The 18,542-nt window shown below is 40.9% G+C and overlaps 1 protein-coding gene across 1 annotated transcript in view; it reads left to right on the plus strand.

Moving 5' to 3' along the window:
* The window catches only part of LOC310928564 (protein diaphanous homolog 3-like), a gene marked incomplete at both ends in the record, with an annotated part of 191,494 nt that overhangs the window by 128,964 nt on the left and 43,988 nt on the right, over positions 1-18,542 (plus strand). The window contains one exon of the mRNA XM_083891154.1: positions 283-342. Coding sequence (XP_083747280.1) covers positions 283-342 — 60 coding nt within the window. The remainder of the gene's footprint in view (positions 1-282; positions 343-18,542) is intronic.

Genomic DNA, 18,542 nt, shown 5'->3' on the forward strand with positions numbered 1-18,542 from the left:
AGTACATCTTATTATTTATTTATTTATTTATTGAAAAAAAGAAAAAAACCAAATCAGAAAATTGAAACACCAAACGCATGCTGTGAGTCCAAGATAGGATGTGTAAATGTACTCAATGGATTGTCCATTAAACTTTAGTGGCACTTGACAGCTGTGCCCGTGCACAGTATTTCTTGTTCATGAAACTCACAGCTGTTTTTTTGTCAGCTGGTGAATGTCTCATTAACTTTCCCTCGCAGTACTGTATATGTTAGCATTGTTTGTCCATTGCCCTTCTTACAGATAACCAGCAGATGATCAGCCCCGGCTCCTTCCGCCAGGTTCTCAGGCCTGTTAACTATGGTAAAACAAAACAAAAGCTAAATCCTCAAGCATGGTCCCAGCTCTGTCTGATATTCGCTCTTTGAAATCTGCTTTAAACGTCTCTTTCGGGGGGTCATGTGTCCTGCTTTTTTGTGTCTGCACTGACCTTTTCAGTCGTCCCTTTTGCTTTTTTTTGTGGACCTTGCGTCTTGTCTTACCTTATGCTTTCTGAAAGTGCGAAAAATGTTCAAACAGTTGAAGGCATTGCCTCTGGCTTTTTCTCAGAGAGAGGCAGAGTTGAGATTCTTTGAAAGCAGCGTGTGGGCTGGTCTGTCATCTCACTGTGATAAGACTGCTGAATTGTCCAATACTTGCTGCAATTTGAGTGCCTCCCTGTTGCATGCATTTGAATGCAGTTGTGCTCTCCAAATGTTTGTGAAGGAAGTTCGGAAAAGAGCCTTTGTTTTTGTCTCAAACGTAAACATTTCCCTGAGCTTGTACATATTTTTCTTGTTGCACATGCATAGATATCCTACATCCAGACTGAAGGCCTTGGCACACCACACGTGGTTGTAATCAGAACAATATTAATAATTGATTTGTGGATTTTGACACACTCTCACACCTCACGCCGAGCGTGACACAATTAGAACGCACAGAATTTCAATATAAAAGTGTTTGTCTTGATAAAGACTGAAATAAAGGCAAAATAAATCTGACCATTTTGAAAACAGATAGAAGAATAACAAACGAAAGCTTATATACAGGGTGTCCGTGAGGTCTTAAAAAGTCTTAAATCCAATAATTTGAATTTACGGCCTTAAAATGTCTTAAATTCTCCTAAAATCTCATAAAAGTTTCTTAAAGGGGAAATAAGTAGTTTATAGTGCCATCTAGAGGAGAGGCTGAAATTTACAACAAAGACCTGCTGCTCTGCTCACCCCCTCCCTTCCCTGAGCACTACGGTATCCGCAGCTGGTCAAATGTCGTCCTCGTCGTCTTTCTCCGTGTCAGCAGATGAGGTTCGTGAGGTGAGGGAGAGGGCGAGCTACCGCGGTCGTAGAAGACGAAGCGGAGAGAGTGGAGGCGGGACTTCCTGCTACAAGTAAAGAGACGCTTGTTTTGTTCTTTCGTGTTTGTCCTTACAGGCTCTGGTAGAAACATGGCGTCTCGCTGCTAACAGTGGCTATGCAACCGCGGTCCGCGGTCATGTTATTTTACATGACTTTTTGAAACACTACGAAAATGAAACAAAAACTATTATACAGCGACTAGACAATGCAGGAGCACATATGTATAAAAAAGTGGATTTTGGGTTCTATAAACCCATAAATACTACACATTGTACCTTTAAATACAATTTTGAAAGGTCTTAAAAATCTATTAACGTTACGTTTATTTAAAACATGCAAAACTATCAGTCTCGCTTTGAAATGTTTCTATTTTTGATGATGCGATAAAATAACTACAACACGGAACTAAAGTAGGCCACTTGTGCTGCCCGGGGAGAATTTATCCAGCACCCCTCCACTAGCTAGTGTGCTATGCGTGCGCCGCTTTGTGTTGTGTTACAGCCTAGCATAGCAGCGGAGAAAACTTAAAACTTGCCAGTATGTATTTGAATTGGGTCTTAAATTGTATTCATTGTGGTCTTAAAGTTTTAAAAAGTCTTAAATTTGACTTGTTGAAACCTGCAGGAGACCCTGTGTATATATATATATATATATATATATATATATATATATATATATATATATATATATGCACACACAAACCAGGAGAGCCAATGCTAACACTTCATCCTTCCTGTGTCAAACTCCACACCTCCACACAATTCCATGTTTATGGTTGCAGTGACTTTGGAGTAATCCTGACAAACACAAACGTAAACAAACAAAACATCGGTAAAAACATAACCTGCCTGGCAGCTGTAATTAGATATGAGCACCCTGTGTCTTGTAGCAATGAAGTTGTTCAGTGTCATTTAAAATCCTGCAGGTTAATATATTAATGTAAAAAAGGGCCAACAGTATGAGCATGACTTCCTGAGGATGAAGATTGGACGGGATACTAATCATACCAAATGAAATTGTCTTCTATTATTCATAGTTGTGAACACACATTAAACTTTTAGCTCTCGCTAAGATAAACAACAGCTTTTTTCCCCCACCTCTTGTCAAAGGTTTTCGACAATCATTACTGAGGCACTTAAAAAAAAAAAAAAATGACGCTGTAACCATATTACCTCTTATTGCTTGTAATTTGAATCTCAGTGGGCTGGGTACAGGCACACATGAATAAAATTATTCCCGCTCAATCCACCCACATCATTGATGGCAATGATAAAGGGCCTTGCTCTGTTGTTCTGCTACAACTTATCTGAAATTAGATTGGAAAGGGGCGAGGGGGAGGCAGAGATAGAGGGTGGGAGGAAAGAGACAGATAGAGGTGGCCAAAACATTAGAAATGGAAAGAAATGGTGTGAGGATGAGAGATAGTCAGTTGGGAATGGTGAGAATTGCATTTGCACCCATGTATGCTTGTGTTAGGGATGAGACACTATATGATTCTATGACATTGAAAAACAAACAAACAAAAAAAAACTCTTGAATTTCCATTATCAGGATTGTTTTGAATAGAGAAAATGTTGTTTAGCAGTTATTCCACTGTCCAGGTTGATTATTTGATAGGAGTGGAACAGTTCATTTCTTAAATCAAAGTGATCTGAGAGGTTTTTTAAGAGCAAGAGGGAAGACACTGCTGCATTTAAACATGCTTTTCATTTATTTGGCAACTATTTGCCTTCTATAGATCTATAGATAAGAATATATGTTCCGTCAAATCTTATAAGAATACCCCAAAGTTCAAAAGTTTGGGGTCATCTATACAATTTCTTTGTGTTTTCCGTTAAAACTCACATTTTGTTCATCTAAATAGTTTCAAAATTAATGGAAAATATAGTTAAGACCTTGACAAGATGAGAAACAAGCATATTCAAGTTTTCCACTCTAGAGGGTGGTTTCAGATTTCAAAAACGCCGTCACCTTCTGAACGAAAGGCAATATTTTGTCGTTTTTACCCGCAAGCGTCCTCTTGTAAACGGGGCCTCACCCTTCTCTCTCCACCTTGTGCTGTCAGTTGTTCCACTGGGGTGACGTCTCCATGAGCGAGCACATTCAAAGTGTTATCATTGACTCTCACTCTCCCTCCCTCCTCCTCCATCCCACTCAGCTCTCAGCTCACTTCTGAGCATTTTTAGAAAATTAGACACTGACTGGAGTTAGCTGCAGAAGAGGGGATTTAAGATACAAATGTGCACATGTGAAGTAACATGTTGCAGCTGAATATCCACCCTGTCCTTACAAATAATTACTGAATTAGTTACTGTTTAACAAATTATGAAAGTAACTCGTTACTAGAAACTATTGTGTTACTTTCAAGTACATTTTAAGTGCTCAAAGAATTTCCAACCCCTCTTTAAGAGAACGTAAAATTCATGTGCATGTTCAATTTATATCATATTATAATGAAATGGACATTTAATACAATAAATTACTAACAGAAACGGTGAATGTTGCTGTGGGACGAAGTGAGTCTAACGTACCTGGCGACTAGTTTGTTAAGCTCAGTCTGAGGCAAAACATGCGGGGTCGACAAATCAAGCTTCAGTTGTTTGGTTTGTGTCATACTGTCCTAGTCTACGTCAGTGTTAATGGTTACTCATTTCATGGAAGCGTGTAACGCTGAACGATGTTTCATTAGGTCGGAATTGCTTGACACCGACGTGGAGAAGCACATTTGTCCATGTGCATTTAACGTATAAATTATTTCCTTTAATTTCAATTATCGAAAAGTAATGGCTATATTTCAGGTTCAAGACGGCTGCTTTAAGATTAGCCGGGATGTTGATCGTTTACTCACTTGCGTCATTGTGTGTGCGACTACGCTTGCTTTCATTTGTCAACAACACCTGCCCCAACTCTGCATCTGATTGGCTTGAAATTAAATGTTACTCTACCTCAGCGAATCGTCATCACCTATGCGGTTGTTTCGTGTCACATCATGAGGAAGAACAGTTTAGAGATCTATTTGGTTCTGATGAGAACAGCTTCAATGAGCTAATAATTAAAGTTATGCGCCACATCTTTTTGGCAGTAATGGTAACAGTGTTATCATGATTGAGTCAGTAATTTATTAGATGACTTACTTAACTTATCCATTGTGGGCTACTGTAAAACATGGTGGTCCAAAATGGTCATGTTGGCAATTCTTTTGTTGGATAACAGTGACAGGAAATGTTCCATGACTAGTGTGTGTGTGTGTGTGTGTGTGTGAGAACTCTGCTTGTATTAAAAGGGGGATTACAGTCAAAAACAAACTACTCTGTGTGACAAAGCTGCTGCTCAGTGTTGTACAGGTACGAAGGTCCTGAAAGCTTTCTGGCCCAGCTTTCCCCTCTACTGGCAGCTCTGGACATTGGCCTTGTTGGCTAATAACACTCTGGGCTTTAGCCTGTCACTGCAGGCATCATACTCACTGCCAGCCTCCCAGAGCAAACACAGCTAATTACTTTTCTCAGCCCATGCAGCACCAGCTCAGCCCTCTCAGTGCCCATTCATCTTAATTTCCCCCTCTCTGCCATCTGCCTCCTAAATAACACTCCTCCTCATTTCCCTACCATTCCATATCCCCGCTGTCTTCTCCTGTACTCTCATGGTCTGACATTGGCCCTCCCCTAACATAATTGCCTTATATTGGTGTGGAGTCTCTCCGCCCCTCCTGCCTCACCTCTTCTCTCCCATTTTCTTTTTTTCCCCCCCCCTCATGAAAGGACTCGGGCCTAATTACCCAGGGTTTAATCGCCAGAGTCGGTGAATTCCACATGATGCTCTCAGTTTAGTTGAGAGGTGATGAAGTTTTGTCAGCAACACGAGCACTTAAACAGCTGTTTTCACTTTTGTATCCTCCTTTTCCCACAGCCTTAAATACCCTTTAATAATTGATCTCAGGGGTCTTGATTCACTCCAGTGGAGCGGCAAAGAGAATTAGAAAAGGGAAACATCTGCACCTGAAGATACTGTAATTACTGGAGAAGGGGACATGTTTGAATGGCCAATCTGAACACACAGGGTTCCATTAAGTGTTGTACTGAAGTGCACCAGTCTGTTGTCTGCTGAAACAAATCAGATGGCTGATAGATGAGCTCCTCATTTCAAGACTTTGATGAAACCGTGGAGTACTTTGATTATGGTTAAAGTACTCTGTCGCCTTGATGAAGTGTGAATGCCTTGTGATAGAAAACAGGATTACAAGATAGCTCTCAGTCTGTTCCTCGGTTTGCAGCACATCATTTCTTTATTTTCCCTCTCGCTTCCTTCCACACTCTCCTTGCTTTGTACTGTTTGGTTTGAGTTAGAGCTCAGTTTCCAGCATTTTTTTCCTCAGCTCTCTGTCTCTCTGTGTGTCTCTCATCTGCTTGCCTCTCCTGCCCCTAAATTGGCTCAGCACAGTTTAACTTGAGCCAGCAGCTAAGGGGTTTCACGTGGTCTGCAGTCTCCCTCAGCACACACACACACACACACACAGAGTGTGCAGAGACACACCCACAGACTTCTGGGGATGAAGGTAAGCAGGCTTTGTGGGGGCTGTGGTCTGGGTTAGGATAAGCCTGAGGGGCTCGGAGGCTCTGGGGCTCCTCGACACTCCAAATTGGATTGGGCTCCACAGAATGATGGATCGATGGTGGTTAGCCGCACAGGTGTAAGAGACTTATTGAATCTATAAAGCAGCCATAGCTTTTTAACTGTGTCCTTCTGAAAACATCTCTCCAGGCACTGTCTTGTCATTTCAGACTCTTTTTTTTTTCTTTCGCAAGCCCTCATCAAAACCCTGCTGGCGTGTGCACGTACATGTCCTGGGCAGTCACATAACCACTTTTTCCTCTTAATCATTGTGTTCGACAGAGAGAAAGAGCCTCCAAGTGTAAGACAACACAAGCCAGAGGCGCATTAAGGGTGTATGTGTGGCATCTAATGCTTCGTCCAGGAATGATCCATTATAGGGAAAGTGGAGGTGATGAAAGGATATATGAAGGAGAATGCCTGGTGTCTTTAGTGACGCTCGGCCCTGTAATTATCATAAGTTGTATACCTAAGCTCTGAGAGAGAGCTTGATATAAATGTCACACCAAAGTTGGTGGTATCCATTCCAGTTTTAATAAATAATCCTCCCCACACATGGCAAGTTGTCAAAAACATGGTCATGAAAAACACAAAAACCACCATTGTGTGCAGTTAAAAGCATGTCAGGTCAACAGGTGGCAATACAACCATAGCTGTAAACCTTACTGGCCAGTCAGAAGAGCAATGGATAAAACATTAATGTCACTTCATGATGTGATATGCAAACAAAACAAAAAAGCACACGGATCTGTAACCATGTTAAAGTCTGGAAAGCATTGCTGAATTTACTCAGGGTTACCCAGGGGGTCCTTGAAATCCTTGAAGGTTTGTGAATTTGAAGAAAGATTCTTGAAAGTTTTTGAAAATTGACCTAAACAGACTGGGGTCATTGAAAGTGCTTGCATTTTGTGAAGTTGATATTTAGGTATATGTTTCATGTGGCCTGCATTGCTACATAGATGCAGAACAAATATCGAGTTGCAAATACTAGCAGTGTTGTGGGCACTGTACACTGTCTCTGTCCGCCGTTGACGTGAGATTCCGTGGCAAATGACCAAGACTGACTTGCCCAAGATCTCAAGGAGAATCACTTGTCCAGATGCAGAGCGCAGTGCAAATCAATAAAATCGGACGCCATGGGTGAAGCAGTTTTTACAAGTTGCCCTCCCATCTTAAGCTGGCAGCACATTTGGTCCTTGAATTTGACGGAATTGGTCCTGGAATGTCATTGAAAAATCCTTTAATTTGATATCAACCAAGGTGTGGGAACCCCGACTACTGTAAGTAGTACTGGGTTCTTGTGGAGCGATTTGATTTGGCTCTGCAGACATCTGGTCTGGCAAGGACGCCACTTTGGGCCACTTCAGAATCTCTTAAAAAAAAAAAAAGAGGGAAACAATCACACAAACTCCTGGCACGCTAGAGGCAGGATTTTGCATGTTGACATGGGAGAAGCAACTTCCAGATTTTGTATACATCCAACATGGCGGCCACCGAAGAGCAGCTGTCTTTCGATTCAGCTGTTACTTCCATTTTAAGTGACTTGCTCCACGGAGCTCCCCAGAGCTCCCCCGGGCAAAAGTCGCTGGATGCTATTACTAGATAGCCATCGCAACTGGAAAACTACAACAGCCACATTTGTTGACACATTTTCCATCTCTCTGCATGATCCAAATCATTGGTCTGATTCGTTGTAGGTCTCGCCAATTGCAGAGGCAATTGCAGATCTCTTGAAAGTGCGAAGTGACTACATCTTTTCCAGAATCTCAAATGAGATTGAGACGCAGTCTGATGTTAGCCAGGCTCGAACGAACCTACAGTATGAAAGGTTAAAATCAGTGTTGGGCATGTTAACGGCGTTAATGATGGTTAACAGCATTAACTTTAATGCACATTAACGCAGGAAAAAGACACGCATGACGCCATGTTTACCATCACCGTTTACCAGTTAGCTGCGTTAGCGTGCCTACAAATAACCAGCTTACCTGTGTACTGTGTATGCGTGGCTCTGTTTTTAGAGTTTAGCGTTACTTTAGAGACTCATTTTAACAATCGGGAGTCACGTGAACATGACATCACGTGTCTTCTTCTGGTCAGTCATCATGGAAACGCGGCATGCGTTAATGGGCATTAACATTGACGCTGTTAACCGGCGTTAACGTGCCCAGCACTAGTTAAAATGCTCAGAAAAATGTCAGGTTTTCAAAATTACCTGCATACTTTTGGACTGGGCCTCAATTATCTATCTGTCTTTAGTGCCCTTGAGTTTACTGTATGTTTCTATATGCAATGTGAGATTATTGGTTAATGCAAGATCCTTTTCAGTGCAGTCTTCAAACAGCTTGAGCATGGAATGGTGCTAGACTCATTTTCAGAGGCTGTGCTGTGGAAAATCATTACAGTTAAAAGAAAATTAAGATTGAGAAGTTTGTTTGCTTCCAACTGTGTGTTCTGTTGTGTTTGTTCATGTGTAAGACACTAGCAGTGCGAGTCGGTCAGTGCAGCTTCCTGAGGCTGGGAGACTTGCTGTTAGATACTTGCCTTTTTTGATTGGACCTCTTACAGTCTGTGATATGTGGATCCAACTGCAGGCTACTATATCCTGTAGATTGTGTGTGTGCGCTTTTTCATACCCCTTCCACACATCTGTCTTTTCATATAAACGTCAGCTATGGTGAGAAGCTCCCTTATCCTCTCAGAGTTCCTCAATCCTCTCTTTACTTTTTTTTGACTTTGTTTTGTCTCTGCTATCTCCTCCCCATGGCATTGCTGCGTTCTTGCAGACGTGTCATAAGCAGAAAAAACAAGAGTTTATTAAATCTTTTCAGTGAGCTGAAAACAAAGAGGAGCACGGAACGCTCTCGTACCTCGATCCATTTGAATTGATGCGACGCGTCATTGTTCTAAAGGTGTACCTGTAGACGTTGCTGATTTATCTGCTTTTGATCACAATGCATCATCCACACATCACATACAGCCTGTGTGCTTTTCATTAAAGTGACAGATTATGGCATTCGCTCCTGAACACAGTGTTCCCATTTCTTTGCACGTTTATGCATACAAGCATAGAAATCATTAGCTTAAAACCCTAGTGTTCTAATGATGTGCTGGCACAAGGTCATAGGTCACACCTGGGGTGAGGCGGTAGTTATGTCTAGGACTTGGACAGGTGTACCGCTCTCTGTATTCATGTCTACAATCATCTGGTCACAGTGTCTCTCTCATCACCGCATTTGAGTGGTGGTTTGGATGTTTAACTGCTCTTAGACAAAAGGCATATCCAGATGGGAAACTGCACCTTGACCTGTCTTTGTCTGTCTGATGTGCTGCCCTTTTGTGTGTGCGTGCACATGTTTTAGCCTGTGCACGTAGGCATTGAACAGATGGAGCAAGAGGGCACCTTAGCTAAGTGGCCAGTGTGATTCGGCCCAGCCTGTGCAGACTTGTGGAATAGTAATTGAGGATTGTGGAAAAGCAGTGCAACATTCTCTTTTTAAACTTCCATTCATGTTTAGCTGCAAAAAACTGTTCTCTCTCTTCCTTCACCCTTTACAGGGCACTCATTGAAATACTTGAACATTAAACATTTCAACTCTAGAGTGTTATTGTAGAATATAACAAGACCTTTTATCATTTTGTTACCCATCCATCCATCCATGAGGGTCGTGGGGGGCACTGATGCCAATTCGAGCTGGCTTCAGGGCAAAAGGTGGAATAAACCCTGAATAGATTGCCTGTCCATCGCAGGGTCACAGAGACAAACAACCGTCCCTCCCACATACACGCCTATGATCAATTCAGAGAGTGTCCAATTTGCCTAATCCCCAAATCTGCATGTTTTTGGACTGTGGGAGGAAACCGGAGAACCCATGCACGCACAGGGAGAACATACTACATACATAAGTTTCGAGCGTTGCAGGCCTCAGCTGTTGTATTTCACAATAACGCTTTCTGTGACGTAGGTGGATCTCTGCTGATCGGCTTGGTGAAATCCACATGTTTATAAGATCTCACTGTGATACAGTTGCACTTAGTCACACATGAACACTGCTTGTTGTGATAAAATCGTTATACTGATAGCCACATAGCAACTATACTTCAATAGTAGGTAATTAATTGGCCTGGATTGATTCTGCTTGTCTTTCATGCAGGAGCTCTTCTATCTGACCTTTAAGCCTCAAATGAGTGTCTTTAGTCTAGTCTGGGATAAATGAATGTGTTTGCAAACACAGAATATTCCCACTGTGGAATTGGTTTGTCATTTTTCTTTTCCCCCAAAAATCAGGAAGTTCAAAGTTGCGCTAAGGCTAAGCTGTGCTAACAGCACGTCTATAGCAGTATTTTAAGGTTTTTTTCTGTAGTGCAATAATATTATTATTATTCGTACTAACCCCATTATCGGATATCAGCAATGCCCGAAGATCTCCCGATATGACTTATGTCTAAAATAGCTGTATGGCTTGTTACTCCTTGACTTCTGTCATGGCGCCCTCTACAAATAGTTTTAAGCTTCAAGTGTTTACATTTTTTTCCCACCAAGATCAAAAACACATTCAATTTTCAGTTAAAAAGTTACAGCTGTCATGCATAGAACAATATTCAGTTTCTCATTGCTGTTCATTTGATGTGTTGCATTAAACTTGAGGACATAGTAACTGATAAATAGCTTAATAGTGCTGTTGCGATGCTGTCGTATTTCCTGAATATTCATGGACCTTTCCAAATTAAAATTAAGGTTGAATTCTGATGTGCGTGCATATCAAATTGTGGTTAGTGGTGATTCTCTGGGCTTAAGCTTAGAGGACAAGCTTAAAGCAGCCTGCAAATTGACCCTGTATTCATAAAGGTTTAAGCTTCGTAATCCATGTCCTGTCCAAAATGCAAGCAGGTGAGGAAGTGAAATATCGTGTCGTATATTCACTTGACTGGACGGAGAGGTCAGTGTAATTGATGAGAGGAGACTGGACACACACACACACACACACTGTACACACAATTCTCAACTGTACCTACTCACTCGTGAATACAAAACAGATGATACAGGGAAAACCTCTGCACTCTGCTCCATGTCGAGCTGCTGTACATCATATGTGCATCTTAAGCCGATCAGTCTCCTCACATATCCACTTTTAGCAGGATTATACGGATGCTGGACTGTAATAAAGGCTGTGGATCGTGAAATAGGAAACGGTGTTCAGCATGTCGAGCCGACGGCCCTAATCAGACTGTTCACACCGGCTCAAGCCCCCAAAGCAGGTGAAACTGTTCAGCCCACTTCAAAAATCCACCCTGGCTTTTCTTTTAGCATGTGTGCTGCTTCGTCTACTACTACTTGATACACACCTCATGGAGCAGAGCAGAGGCAGAATAGCTATTCGGCAAAAAGTTTAGTCCAGAATCTATTTTAAATGCCACTGTCAAAGGATTTCTGATATTTCAGATGTCCTTTCTCTCTTCCTTCGTCCCTTATTTGCTCGTGAACCTGTTAATGCACATTGATTGGGACTCAGCTCTTACATAGGACTCTAGTTACTAATGCAGTGAGAAATGAAGTCATTTTCACCCTAGCTTTTGTGCTAATTAAATTTTACAGCAGCCTTATCGCCCAGCCACACACATTCCTAGTCCTCCCACATTTACTAACACTAGCATCCATATCACATAGCCGTCAGGGAGAGAAAGAGCAAGGGAGATGATTATATGAACGCCTGTTGTTATGGGAGGGGAATAAGTGCTATCTCCCCTTTATATCTATGTCCTCGACAAAGGGAGGGACTCAAGTTCTGTCTCTGTGATAATACCTTTGGCACAGCAAAAAACCACCACCCCAACAGCCAGCTTTCTCATATATCGGCTTCTTTCTTGACAAATATGTATGTGATTCAGTCATTTGTTTATCGCCTCAGCGGAAAGTAAAAATTGTGACTGGTCTTGCTGTGGGCCGAGGCAGAAAGAACCACATCTTCTCATGTTTGCGTGTGTTGCTATGGTTGACGTCAAGCTGTCCTGACTCTGAAATAAAAAAAAAAAAAGGGCAATTTAGGTAGGAGTGATGAAGGGTGATAATGCGTGATTTAAAAATCCCACTCATCCTCCAGCAATAAGCAATCTGTAGACAAACAATCCACAGCCTACTCTCTTTCTCTGGGTACTCGTACAGAAATAAGAACACCAGTGCTCCTGTTGTGGACAATTCCCAGAACCACTTTAGTCTGTAGTGATCTGAAATTATCCCATTCTCCCAGACTGCCTCATCTCTCCGCCGCATCTTTCTTTCAGCAGAGAGATGAGGGACTCACTCCACCTGCTACACGTCCCCTCACTGATCCAGAAGCTCTAAGTGCAGCAACAAGAGTTTCCATGCCGACCGAGCTGTAAGTCCAGCCTTTAGGCAGCCGGATCTGTGTGATGCTAGACTCCCCTTGGAGAGTGGGATTTGGTCTAAGCTGATCAGCTGTTATACCTCCCCTTCATGCACATACACACATTCATTTACACATTTGATTGTATAGCCACATGCGTTCCCTTCAGCCTTTTTACGCGCTGATCCCCTTGTAGAGGCTCAGCCTTGAGGCACAGTGCCATGCGCTGTATGCGCCTCTGCCCTCTGGGCTAAAGAGCTTCTTTGGTCTGAAGTTAGCTTTGATTAGCATCCTCGAGGGTGCAAATTAGCAAGAAAAACTCAAGTGGATCCTTCATAGTAGCACTCACTGGGAGACTTTCTGCAGTTATGACAAGCATGTGATTTTTGATGCCATCGAGAAAATGGGAGTTTGACCTCATCTTTATAGTAGTAGTAGTATACTAGTATACTCTTCTGATGGATTATTAATCGATTACTATATTAATCGGCAACTATTTTGATAATCAGTTTTAAGCTTTGATTAAAACAAGATTTCTGATTGTTTTAGCTTCTTAAATGTGAATGTTTTCCTCGTTTCTTTGCTCCACATAACAAAGAAATCAATAAAACTGAATCATTTTGGTTTGTGGACAAAACAAGACATTCAAGAACATCGTCATTTCCAGGTTTGACGAACACTGATCAACGTTTTTTAACATTTAGACATTTTACTGATTCATCGATTAATCGAGAAAAAAATCGACAGATTAATCGATTACGAAAATAATCAATGACAGGTCAACATATTTGACAACAGGGATTCTAAACAGTCGACATGGATTTTCATTATCTACATTTTGTATGATGAAACTATGTGAGTGTTCATTTACAACGAGCATGGTGCAGTATTGTGATGAAATGGCCTGCATACTGCCTTCAGATGGCTGTTTAAGCGTTTGTTTCGTATGTGCATATGAACTTGTCACATTAGTCTAGCATGTATGAGTGTGATTGCCTCAGTAAGTGCATTAATATGTGGAGAGGGTGTGCGTCCTTTGTCCAAGATTATTTTTTTTGTAATATTATTATTGTTATTATTGTTCAGGTGAAAATTCCTAGAGCGGCTCCTTTCTCTATAATAACCATACTTGACATTTCCCTCTCCTCCCGCCTTTGGAGACTACCGAATGCTTTCCATTCCAGTTGAACCCATTAAGGTCCTCTTTTCTCTACTGCGTCCACTGGCTTGTCCTTTGGCAGGGCCCCTCTGAATGTCAAAACTCACTACTTAGCATTACAATAAAGTAGATACAGGGCTGAGGAGAGGCAAAGGAAATGGCTGCTAGCTGGCAAAGGGCATGGACAAATAGATTATTTAAAAAGCCTGCCATTGGTCACTCAGTGCTTTTATAGTCAGACTTTTTTTAAGTTCTCTCCTGCATTTCTGCCCATGAAAATCTGCATTAATGGTTAGTACGTTGACTTCACATCAACAATTGAGAGAACAGGTTAGATATGAGATTACAATTCAGTACAAAGGCATTCACTTTCTCTTGAGATCAAACGCATATATACGTGTATAGTATATGCCAAAATAAATGTTTTTTGTCTACTTCATATTTGATTATCTCTTGTTCGACACTGCTAGCTTCGCTGTTTGATGGCTGACCCAGAGGTTGTAACGTGGGCTCGCCATAAATTCTGCATTGATTTTGTTTGAGCGTTTGTGACATTTTTATACGGTTGCTGTTAAAACAAGATTTTCTTTCCCTTATCCTCTCCATCCTTGGTTGGACATGAGGCTTTGGTGATGACCCGTCTTCTTCTGTCTGGTTCCGTATTAGACCCATCTCCTTTTATCCAGCTGTAATAATTTATCAAGATGGTTGTTTCTTTTCAGCTGGGTCCACAGATTTGTTTCTTACTTATTTGTTATTTATTTGCCATCACTCACGAGGAGAACAGTAAAATTTGTTTGTCCTCCAATGTAACTGTAAATCAGTGTAATGTAAGTGTTGTCATCCGATGAGCAAAGCTCATGGATGCAGGCCACCTCTCTCAGTTTAGCTACTTACCAATCTATATAACCAACTGTAAGTTACAAAGTCACACTGAGTACAGAAGGCCTGATGTTCTATGTATATAGAAACTGATGGTAGTAGATCACCACCAACGAACCTCAGAGAGATGGGAGCACTGAGCATCTAGACCCAGTGCACTGGCATGTTGTTGGTCAGAATCTGAGATGGTGACCTGCGGTTCATGCCTGAGCTGAACTGTCGTTAGTAAAGTCTTCCAACATAACTCATCACTGACTCCAGAGATTCCATCACTGATCCCAAAGTCTTGGTAACCAAAATCTCCCCAACAAGAGGCAGGAACAGATATGGCAGGAAATCAGTTCCAAAATTATGCACAAATGCCACATTCTACATTGTGATTTGGGTCACGATAGTTTGCCGTCTTTAAAAAGTGGGTCTACGGCATCACCGTTGTAACCTCCCATGACTTTAATGGCATGTACTGTATGACCTCTGTCTCTGGAGATGGGTGTCAGTGTCAAGTACTTCCTCTGCTGTGGAGGGTTAGCAGCATCATCTGCCCCCGAGGACTTGAGTACTTTGCAAAAGTGCTGTATCCATCTCACAGTCTGTTCACAATTTGTCAAGAGTGTCTTCAAAAAGACCCTCATGTCTTTTCCTGGCAGTCTTGTGCTTTACCGTGTTTGCTTCTGCTCGCTCTTGGAGCTAAGTTAATGTCTCCTGTTTTTTTTTTTCTATGCTTCAGTTACCATTGTATAAAACTAAATCCAAAAGCAAATCACAGCAGAATAATCTCACAATCTAGGTCAGGCAAACAAATAACCTGAACTTGCTTCAGGTTCCACTCTATTTTGATTTCAAGGTTTCCATGACAAATAGTCTTTTTGTTATACTTAATTTCCGCTGGGTGTTACTAATGAAGAAAAAAATTATAGGGCGGAAACGGGCCATATTAATTACCCTCAAATTAATATATTTTTGTTAATACATTCTGCAGGAGTGGATTGGCAGAATATAATGAATCATTTGCGGGTTTAAGATAATCTCTCTAAACAAAGTCAGTAAATAACTGATGGCTATATATCTTACTATATGTTTTGATTAAATGGAAAACAAAATTACCATGCTCAGCAGATTATTATTGCTTCGATTTCCAGGCCATAATAGCATGTGTGGCTAGTCTAAATTTGTGTTCAAACCTGATTATCTTTCTAAATGGGTGGATAATTAGCCTGGCTAGTTTCAATAGTAATTACAGTGTCAGACAAAGAGAAGAGACTCCCTCTCAATGTATTTCACTGATTATACTGAGTGCAGTTGTCCACATAGGCTGTCATACACAGATATGAACACAAATCTCTGGTCAGCATACATATCCAGCCTAAGCATTAATATAAATGTGTTTCTCTCTATGTGTTTGCAAGCTCAAATAATAAAATACTCATTGCCTTGCTATATTTTTGCAGGGACGTGTAGCTCTATGTTTAAGCTTTACTGTTTACCTCTTTACTCTCAATTTAAGTTTGTTTGTAATACTATTGTTACACACACATAAAGATGCCAGGACATATAAATGAAACTGGGACTGCACGCAGTCACGTTAGGGCCCTCACATCCCAGTCAGTGCAGCAGTTCCCTGACCTCACTTTTGGATCTGCAAAAACTATCGGCACATGACCAACTTCCTGTTGAGTTGAGGCCATAGTTACAGTCGCTATTTATGTTCATCTTGGTCTATAACATCTTCCCACCAAGTTTGAGGAAATTCGGTGGAACTCAATTTTGCTCTGTTTTCACCTGTAGGGGGCACTATAGAGCCTTTGAGCAACACACGGGTCTGGGAACTATGCCAATATCGCATTTTCAGACCAGACCTGACCTCCATGCAATGTTTCAACATTAATAAAGACTGCATGTGTTTCTCTTACCTCACCCACTTGCTAATTTTTAATATACCTTGACTTGGATCTAAAGTGAACATGTTAGATGAAGTTTGTTGTTATTGTAAAGATCATTCCCAACAGCAATTATTCTGCATGGCTACAGATTTCTACAGAATAATTTTGCAAGCAATATTATTCAACCCAAGATCTTACCAGTGCAGAATGACAATTTAAAGTGTACCTAAACTCTCTCTTCAGAGACTAACTCTCTTAAGCCTGATTTTGAAAATGGCAATAAGTGAGCTGAGAATTGAGTGACAGTGAGTGGAGGAGGGAGGGAAAGTATGGAGCAGTGAAGGGGCCATTGTGTGGTAGTGAAATCTGACATAGAGTTGCAGCTGTGTGAGGTGCTTATGGAGACGAACCTCTCAGTCGATCACACCACGCTTCGAGAAAAAAGGGGGAAGATTCTGGGACAACGAGCCTTGTGCAGTGACGACAAAAATGGGCTAAGAAAAGCAACAGCAATTTTATACACTAAATTGTGTAGAATTGCACCTGAATCAACAAATAGCATTATTAGATACTGGATTACACCTGACAAAAGTGGTTTAGGGGCTTACTTACACTTTAATGACACACGCCTTATACATTTTTTTCGAAAAAGTGGAAGCACACTCTCATTACCTTTGCATTCAATAGATTTTTTTTTTTTTTTTGTTTAATTACCTTCAAGAGTACATCTTGAATCCTTTTGTACATTTTGCCTTCCATACACCTTTATGTCTTCCTGGAGTTTGAAGCTGTGTAATACATGTGCTGTGTCTGCTAACTTTTTATTGTTAGCAGAGTGGTGAGTTAACTGTGTTCCAATAATATTTGTATATTATGTGCAGAGTGTGATCCAGAAGTATTTGTATTGATTTGAATGCGTGTTTTGAGATCCAGAAATAAAAAAAAATCCAATTAGTATATTGTATATTGATTTTTACAAATATAGATATAGTGTATTTATAAATAATATGACATTTCTAAAACTTAAATATTGCGTTTGTGATTCCATGTGTTGATCACCAGCACACACACATATTTTTGAGATGTCATATTTGTCTCAATAATGCCTCACTTCATCAGCAGGTGGCTGAACGCAATTTTCAGTGTGTCATATTATTTACAAATACACATCTATATTTGTAAAAATCAATATACAAGTTACTAATTGGATTTTTTTTTATTTCTGGATCTCAAAACATTCATCTAAATGAGGAAAGATTTGTGGATCACACTCTGCATATATACAAATAGTATTGGAACACGTAGTTTAAAAGAAGGATCCAAGCACAGGGAGCTTTTTCTTGAACTCGGAAGAAGATAACCTGGCTTCTCTACTTAGATAAACACACATACACACACACTAAAAGTAGCCCTTGGATTATATCTCTTCTTATTGCTCTCCTATTCCTACATAGACATAGACAAAGTGGCAACGCTGGCCAGCCTGCATGAGCTCAGAAGTGTGAGAGGGTTAATGAACAAGACTTATCCACCTAGGAAGGTCTGAGAGAGACGAGGCTGGCTTGCCTGTAAATCATCCATCAGCCTCTCCAGCAGCCGAGTCTGAGCTTTGACAATAAGACGCTGCATTGGCTTCAGCGGAGGGACATGATTCATCAGGGAGGTGAGTGATTACGTGACGCCAAGGTACATGAGGGAGACGGGCAGACCTAAAAGAGGATCCCTTATCATTTCATGAAACATGCGACATGCATGAGTGTGTGTGTTTGTGTGAAAAATAGCCACGTTAAGAAACATACATAGAACTATGGTTGTGTTGAAGTCTGAATATTGTCCACTGTGAAGGGTTCAACTTCAAAGTATATAAGTAAAAGGAATAAAACCATTTTTGACTAATTGATGTAACTAATTACTAGGATTGTTGGCCTTCCAGCTTGTCATTCTGCTTTGTCACATAAAAACAAATCTTCCAAATGTAGTATTTCTTCATTTATAATGGATAATCATCTGTTCCAGGTGTTAGAGAGGAGAAAATGATGAGTACTAAAATAGATTCGAGAAACGAAAAAAAACTCTCTGATCTTCTCCTGGCAGTGCAGCAGAATCAAATAATGAATCATTTAATGTTAAACTGCTGCACGTTTCATGTGCAAATTCAGCTTCACACGTTGACAGTTCACAATGGCTCTGACTGGTTTGGATCTCGTGATGTCAGATAAGATGTAAGTCGTTACCTTCTGTTTTCGTCCCGCTTTCTCGTGACTGAAAGATCCGT

This window comes from Microchirus variegatus, assembly GCF_963457635.1.
Source record: "Microchirus variegatus genome assembly, chromosome: 6".
In the NCBI taxonomy this organism is placed as follows: Eukaryota; Metazoa; Chordata; class Actinopteri; order Pleuronectiformes; family Soleidae; genus Microchirus; species Microchirus variegatus.